Raw genomic sequence first — 8,903 nt, forward strand, 5'->3', positions numbered from 1 at the left:
ACAATCCAAGAAAATTCCTAAAATTCAAGAAACATCCTGAAATCCTAGAAATGACTTAAAACCTGGGAAATGTCCTTAAATTTGAGAAATGTCCTAAAACACTACAAATGTCCTAAGATCCTAGAAATAGCTTTAAATCATAGAAACTTCCTAACATCCCCAAAATGTCCTGAAATCGTAGAAATGGTCTAGAATCCTAGAAACCAAGTTGTTGGTTTGTTGTTGTTTGTTTGTAACATTGACAACAAATTAGTTGTTTTTTACAGAGACATTGCCGTGCTTCCTGCAACTTTTCATCCACCTAATTTTTTTTGGTGACCTGCTGACCTTTTTTCTACCGAGACATGCCAAGATTTTGACCTTTTTCTATCTTTTCTGTATTATAATCAGATTTTTTTTGTGCCTAAACATAACTACGTGTCCGGGGTTTGAAGAAACATGCCATAATAATGTTTTTACTATGAATAAAACTACAAAAACTAAAATAAATAGTTGAAGTGAAATTATGTGATGGTTATGAGACAGAAGTTTACGGTCACTCTGTAACTAAGCATCATCTGCTGCCATTAGTGCACTACGGAGAACCTCAAGGCTCTGTCCTCGGTCCTCTCCAGTTCCATATTTACATGTCTACTCTGGGCAGATCAACTTTCAATCGTAAAAAGTCTTCATTGTTATGGCGACGACCCTCGACTCTATGCATTTATAAAACAGACTGAATCCTTTAAATAACTGTCTGAAGGACATCAAGTGCAGCATGTCAAATAATCCTCTCCAACTTACTGAAGTCAAATCTGAAATATTAGACACCTCTATATATCTATATTCAATGATATATTTCCTGTCTTTAATCAGCCTCCAATGGATTCAAACATCAGATCATTTCTGTATTTCTCTGGATTGAAGAAAGATATTCATGCTTTTATTTTCTCTCGAATCAATTACTGTAATTTACTCTCGAATAATAAAGCAAGCTCAAACCTTCAGATCGCACAGCTGCAGCAAGACTGTAAACAGAGATAAGTTAAGATACTCCTGACAGGGCCCCGGTGGCCCCCAACCATTTTCTAACTGACAATAAAAATAAAGTGATGGACTAAAGTGATGCTTTAGGTCCCCACTTCCTCTCTGGAAGAGTCTCACTGTTAAAATCTGTCTGCAGCCTCACTGACGTCTTTAAAATCGCACCGAAAACTCATTTTTATAAATAGTTTCCTGTAGTTCCCTGACACATTTTGTAACACTGTTTTGAAAGGTGCGTTACAAAAATGTATTTTCATTATCGTTGTCGTTGTCGTCGTTGTTGTTGTTGTCGTTAACGTTGTTGTTGTCGTTGTTGTTGTCGTTGTTGTTGTCGTTGTTGTTGTTGTCATTGTTGTTGTTGTTGTTGTTGTTGTCATTGTTGTCGTTGTTGTCATTGTCGTCGTTAACGTTGTTGTCGTCGTTAACGTTGTTGTCGTCGTTAACGTTGTTGTTGTCATCGTCGTCGTTAACGTTGTCGTCGTTGTTATCGTTGTCGTCGTTAACGTTGTTGTCGTTGTTGTCGTCGTTATCGTTGTTGTCGTTAATGTTGTTGTCGTTGTTGTCGTTGTTGTCATCGTTAACGCTGTTGATGTCGTCGTTGTCGTCGTTAACGTTGTTGTTGTCGTTGTCGTCGTTAACGTCGTTGTTGTTGTCGTTGTTGTCATTAACGTTGTTGTTGTTGTTGTTGTCATTGTTGTGATAGCCTGCAGGGAAATGAGCAAACAGGACTCACCGTCTCTGTAGATGGATTCTTCTAAGGGCTTCGGGTGCATTAACGTGAACGGCAGCTCAACGGAGACGTCACTGAAAAGAAAATCACGCGATGTAAAACAGGTCATAAAAACACGACGGCTTTATTAAAGACGTTTATCTGTGCGAGTCTGTGAGACGTTCAGGTGACCTTTGTAAATCTCAGAGCGCTTTGTATCAGTGTGCTCATCGATGATCTCAGTGACAGAACGTGAAAGATTACCTCGCCGCCAGATCTCCCAGGAGCCTGAAATCAATAAACATTTAACAGCTTCAGCTTCAGAGCAGCAGAACAGCGTTTCTACTTATTTCTATTGATGTTTGTTAACTGTCAGGGCGCCACAGAGCTGTTAAAGGCCAGCGGTTTGATTTCAAGTCTCCTCTGTTCATCCTTTAAACACTGTCTGCCGTACCCTGCATGATATTTATTATGCTAAAGATCATCACAGACTCACGTCCAAACAACCAAAATCCCTGCAGAGGAGAACTGAGGAAACACCAGACCGTTTCCTCATTTTTACATTTCAACACTTTGTGTCCACTGGGATGAAAAACAAACCGAAAATCACGGACTAACACATGAAGTTACAAAGTGACATACAAAATCCCAAATTAACATTAAAAAATAATGACGTAATGTATAAAGTTGCAAACTAATGTACAAAATCAATAATTAACATTGAAAATCACAGACTAACGTAAGTCACAAACTAATATACAAAATCTCTAATTAACATAAAAAATTATGAAGTATAAAATGTAAAAATGCATAAAATCACTAATTAATGTTAAAATCATGAACTAATCTGTAAAGTATTACTCACAAAGTATTAATTAACTAATTAACATGAAAATGATGAACTATCGCATAAAGTTGCCAAGGAACGTATAAAATCACGAGTTAAGAATGAAATCATGAGCTAACGTACGTGGTTACAAAGTAACATACAAAGTCACAGGCTAATGTGGACAATAATGGACTAACTTATAGTCACAAGGTAACTATGAAAGTCAAAGGTTAACGTAGAAAATCATGGACTACCGTATAAAATCACAAGGTAGACGAGTACAAAGCTATGGACTAACTTATAAAGTCACAAAGTAACGTACAAAGTCGCAGGGTGACATAAACAAAATAATGGACTCAAAAAAAAAGTCATGAACTTGTACAGGTTAAATCATAATGTTCAAAGTCACAGACCAACATATAAAGTCCGAAAGTCCAAACAAACAGAAACATTAAAGCTCGTCTCGGCTGATAATATGCGATAATTAATAAAACACGAAGTGCACTGACCCGCCTCGAGACACGACCAGCTTCACTTTGACTTTGTACGACACGATGATGCCGAGAATCTCCTTATTGGCTCCTTCTCGTAACCTGATCAAGACAGAAAACATTCAGTGCGACCGATCAGCAGCCAGAAACTTCCTCCAATGTCCCACAGGTATGAAATGTCATCACTTCATCATTTTATCCTCTTAGACGTTCGTGTGAAAATTTGTTTTAATTAGTGCATGAATTATTGAGTTATTGCCAAAAACATGTTTTGTGAGGTCACTGTGACCTTTGACCTCTTAAATCTATTCATTTTAATCTAAACCGAACATTTGTGCCAAACTCAAGAGAAATTTCATCAAGGCCTTCTTGAGATATCACGTTCACAAGACTGCGATGGATGCAAGAACACAGTGACCTTTCACCACCAAACCCGAACCAGATCATCCATGACTTAAGGTGAATGTTTGTGCCAAATTTAGAAACAAAAAAAGGGGTTCTTAAAATATCGCGTTCACAATGATCTGTTCTGTCAACACAACATATATTACACATCTGTCCATCCTGTTGAGGGATCCCTCCTCAGTTGCTCTTCCTGAGGTCTATCAGTTCAGTGTTGATTCCAAGTGGACATTTGTGCCAAACTTCTCATAATTTCTGAAAATATTATGTTAAGGAAAATGCATGGGACAGGAGCATAGTTTCTTTAACCTTTGACCACCAAAATCCGATCAGTTCATTCCTGAGTCCAAGAGGACGTTTGTGCCAAATTTGAAGTAATTTACCCAAGGTGGTAAGGTGAGATACTGCGTTCACAAAAACAAGGCAGACTAGATTACAGTGACCTTTGACCACCAACATGAACCAGATCATCCATGACTCAAAGTGAACATTTGTGCCAAATTTGAAGAAATTCCCTCAAGTCGTTCTTGAGATATCACATTCAGGAGAATGAGACAGATGCAAGGACACGGTGACGTTGACCTTTGACCACCAAAATCCTATCAGATCATCATTGTGTCCAAGTGGATGGTTGTGCCAAAGTTGAAAAAATATTCTAAAGATGTTCCAAAGATATTTTCTTTAGGAAATTTAATCAGACAGGGACATGACATTTCTTGAAGGTGGTCTTGAGACATCACATTCACAGGATCACAGTGACCTTTGTTTTTGACCTATGACCACCAAAATCTGATCAGTTTATTGTTCAGTCCAAATGGACATTTGTGCTAAATGTGAAAAAAAAACAACATAATGTCTCCGAATGAGGGTTTCCTCCTTCCTGCAGGCCTAAGAGCCGTTTCCAAAGCAAACCCAACACCTACTTTTTTAATTTGGCACATAATCAAACTTTACCTATTTATTCATTTAGTTACTGACTATATTTCTATACATTTTAGTCTGTTTTACTTGATACTGCATAATTGTATTATTTTTATTACTTCGTTTAGCTTTTATCTAATATTTAGAATATCTTATGTATTTATTGTTTTTATCTTTTTTATCTGTAAGTTTTATCCTTAAATCCTCACTATCCTAATTTATGGCAGCGTTTCCTCATTTCCTGGTTTTAAGGAGTGTTCTTATTTTAGTGCTTTATTTCATTGCAAAGTCCACATGCTGTTTGTGTGAAGCACTTTGTGTTTGAGTTTTTGATTGCTTGATTGATTGCTTGATTGATTGATTGATTGATTGATTGATTGAATGATTGGACTCACAGCGTGCTGGAGGCCAGGTTGGTGTCCTCGTGCTTCAGTTTTCCGTCCAGAGCGAGGCCGCGTTTCTCTCGGTTGTTGGCCAGAAACGGCGTGAGGGTGAAAACTTTGCAGAAAGTCGAGCTGGGAGCGACGACATCACTGCAGACAGAAAAACGTGAAAAAAAATAATGAACGCCGAAATCAACGTTATTTACTGTAAAACTGTTCAAACCGAGGTACAAATTCACGTCATTTTCCTCGTGCGTGGAGTTTAAATTGATGGTTAAAAAAGAAGAAGAAATGAAGAAGAAAAAAAAGGAAATGTGAACGTCTATCGTGACAAAAGCCGGTGATCCCAAAGAAAAGCCGCCTGCTGAACTTTAGTCAAAGAAAAGGGGGATGAACTGACTCGGACTCCTCGGTGGCCACGGGACATTTGTACTGCGCCGTGTTGAACAGGCAGATGTCTGCGTACTGTCGGACTGTGGAGACACAAAGCCATCGATCAGTGACACAAACCGATCGACAACCGATGATCGGACAGCGGGAGGACAGGCGCGCTCACGTACCTGAGATCTTCATCTTCTTCACCGTCTTGTTGGTGTTGTTGGTGACGTGGACGTTGACGCTGATCGGCTCTCCGTGGTAATAAATCTGAGAGAGAAACTCATTGATGAATTTCACTTTATCACAGAGCTCAAACCTCATTTTCTTTGTTCTTCGTCGTCTTGGTTTCTCTACAGCAGAGACACTCGACTGTCTTTGCTTTGGGGACACAGGGCCAGGGGCCAGTCACAACGGCCGAGGCATGTTTGTAGGATTTTAGGACATTTGTAGGATTTTAGGACATGTTTGTAGGATTTTAGGACATTTCTCGGGTTTCAGATATTGAGACATGATGACCGTCATTGTGTTTCTGCAGCTTGTCGATGATTTTTTTGTCGTTTTTTATTTGCGCTCTGACTGACTCTGTTCTGTAAAATCTCTCCTCCTCTGATGCAGCCTGACGGCGTGGAGCCGGAGAGTCGTGTGAGCGCGCTGCAAACCAGAAAACACGATTAATGATCGTATCGGATGTCTCGTATTGATTCCTGAATCATTTTAATATGATCTAGGAGCACTCAGTGCGCGTGCAGTTCTCACACTCTGCCGTTATTAACCCTCTGTGGTGCTGAGGCTCGAATGAGCTGCACGGATACAGCGAGCCCCGAACCAGCAGTCTGTGAGGGTCATTTTAGGAGCTGCAACCCACCTGCCAACTTTACTGAACTGTGGGTTTTTTTTACTGCATGAATACTTTTAGTGTAGAGCAGCAGTGATTCTTAACCTGGCCCCTGATAGGGCCCCTGGTGGCTCCCAACTATTTTCTAATTCACAGTAAAAATAAAGTGATTGTCTCTGTGAATAGTTTTTGTCCTTTTAGTGTCCATAAGGTGTCAGAGACATAAAACAGCATCAACATAGAGCCAGAGGAGGATCCCCCACACCCCCGACAGAGGACACAGCTGAGACACTGATGTCCTACAATCACAGAAATGTCCTAAAATAAAATCAAATGCAATAAATTCCCAGGAAAGTCTTATCCTATTAATCCTTGAAATTTCATTAAATCGTGGAAATGTCATTAAAATTGTAGAAACGTCCTAAAATCGTTGCGTGATTGTTACCTCTTTGTCCAGAGAGGCCTCCAGGTGCAGAGGTTTGTCCGACATCAGGAACTGTCTGGTGGTTTCTGCCGTCGGTTGAGGGCCCGGTTTCTCCGGAGCGTACTGAACCTTCCGGATCACCAGACGCACCGAATTCCTGCAACGACAACAATAACAATAACAATAACAACAACAACAAGAACAATAACAACAGCAACAAGAACAATAACAACAACAACAAGAACAATAACAACAACAACAACAACAATAACAATAACAATAACAACAACAATAACAATAACAACAACAATAACAATAACAACAACAACAACAACAATAACAACAACAATAACAATAACAACAACAAGAACAATAACAACAACAACAAGAACAATAACAACAGCAACAAGAACAATAACAACAACAACAACAATAATAATAACAACAACAATAACAATAATAACAACAACAATAACAATAATAATAACAACAATAACAATAATAACAACAACAATAACAACAAGAACAATAATAATAACAACAATAACAACAACAAGAACAATAACAACAATAGCAATAATAACAACAATAAACAAAAGTAACAAAACAAACAAACAAGAGTAAACAAGAGACACAGAATCAGAGATTAGTGGATGTAAAAGACTAGTTTTAAAAAGGTGAAGGAAAAATGTCCACTGTCCAATTATATATTCAAAATCATTTAAAGCATTTTTTACAGCTCATTTCTCACTTGATTTTTTTTCTTGCTAACGTTTGTCTCATCTCGTCTTTTGTAGCTTATATTATCTTCTGTCCGTGTTTTTCTGTTAAATTAAGACCGTTGGTCCAGGGCTCAAAGGGTTAAAGAAACAATTTTATTGTATTTTCCATCTTTGCTGAGCAACAGGAATTAAAGGCCCGTCCCACACAGACGCCCGTCCCACAGAGACACCTGTCCTACAGAGACGCCCGTCCCACACAGACGCCCGTCCCACAGAGACGCCCGTCCCACACAGACGCCCGTCCCACACAGACGCCTGTCCCACAGAGACACCTGTCCTACAGAGACATGTTTAGATTAAGTCTGATTCTCATTATTGGACTTTATTCTCTGTCTCTCTGCCTGTCTCTGTCTCTTTGTCTGTCTCTATTTCTCTCTGTCTCTGTCTGTCTCTCTCTGTCTCTGTCACTTTCATCCATAATTCGTCTCTTTCTTCCATCTTGTCTCACTTTTACCTTTTGTGGATTTTTTCTTCCACGTTTTCGGCGCAGAAAGCTTTCACTTCAAAGTCGACCCCGCAGGCCTGAAGACATGACGGCAAAAAGAAAAGAAACGATCATTTCGGTCATCAGTTTTTCAGGTAAGAAGAGCGAATTTAGGAGGTACGGAAGACGATTAGAGCCAGACGGGAGAAGGAAGTTTTTCGTTTTTTCATCATACACGTCGAGAATAAAGTCGAAATGTCGAGATTTAGGGTGAAATGTCAGAATAAAAGTTGGAAAAATATTGACAGATTCGAAGTTTGGGCATCATTAACTCATGAAGTTCGAATCTGTCGATATCTTTCCAACTCTGCGTCACGTGCGTTTGTAAGTCTCAGATGATCTAATTCCAACTTTATTCTCAAAATTTTATTTAAACTTCACTCTTGAAATTTCGCCTTTTTTTCTGAACATTTTGACTTTTTTCTCGACAGGCACGATGAAAAAATAAAATCTTCCTCTTCTCAGAAGCATCTCTCCCGCTTGGCCCTGCTCCTCCTCCGTAGCGAGGAGCTGCAGCGGCGACGTGCCGGACCTTCCCGGTGTCCTCGGGGCCCGGCTGCAGGGTGACGGAGCACGGCAGGTTCAGAGGAATCTGAAAACACAAAGAAAAAAGAAAGTTTGAAAGCTTTCTGCTGCTTCCTTCAGATTCACAACTGGGGACTGTCGAAAGTTCACAGTCTCATTTATGAGTCACAACACTTCTGCAATAATTAAACTTTATAACTAAAAAAACATCACATATTTGTTTCTGTCAATCTGATCAGTCAAGTCCACAACTTTCCTGATCCCCTTATTTTCCAAAAATGTCCCATATCCTCAGGTTTGGGACATTTGTGGGAAATGAGGATTTTAATTTTCCATAAATGCTCAGAATTTTCCCTAAATGTTAATAATTAAAATGAAATTTTGTGATTTTTAACAATATTCTCAAGTCTCAACAGCTTCAAAAATGTCCTTACTTTTCAAAAATGTCCCTGTTTTACAAAATGTCCTCATTTTTTTCAAAAATGTCCACAACTTTCATCTGTCCCCAGGTTCCAAAAATGTTCTTACTTTGGAAAATGTTTTAATTTTCCTGATTTAGAAGAAATTTTGTAATTTTCAAAAATGTCCCAAATTTTCACTGTAAGTTTCTCCACTTTTCAAAATAGCCAGAACTGTCCTTTCTTTTTCAAAGATGATGTCCTGATGAAACAGCTCAGATTTATTCAATCAAACCCCAAACTGATGAACCTGGACCTG

The 8,903-nt window shown here is 39.0% G+C and overlaps 1 protein-coding gene across 1 annotated transcript; it reads right to left on the reverse strand.

Moving 5' to 3' along the window:
* Window positions 1–1,431: 1,431 nt before the first annotated feature.
* Window positions 1,432–8,253, reverse strand: LOC121938506 (beta-arrestin-1-like; the record flags this gene model as incomplete). The annotated part of the gene is made up of 10 exons (XM_042481745.1): window positions 1,432–1,606; window positions 1,753–1,827; window positions 1,997–2,020; window positions 3,071–3,154; window positions 4,771–4,908; window positions 5,159–5,231; window positions 5,319–5,403; window positions 6,417–6,552; window positions 7,632–7,699; window positions 8,194–8,253. Coding segments are annotated over 10 exons (918 nt in total), but the record flags the coding sequence as incomplete, so codon positions are not given.
* Window positions 8,254–8,903: the final 650 nt, after the last annotated feature.

This window comes from Plectropomus leopardus, unplaced genomic scaffold (genome assembly GCF_008729295.1).
Source record: "Plectropomus leopardus isolate mb unplaced genomic scaffold, YSFRI_Pleo_2.0 unplaced_scaffold29688, whole genome shotgun sequence".
Lineage (NCBI taxonomy): Eukaryota > Metazoa > Chordata > Actinopteri > Perciformes > Serranidae > Plectropomus > Plectropomus leopardus.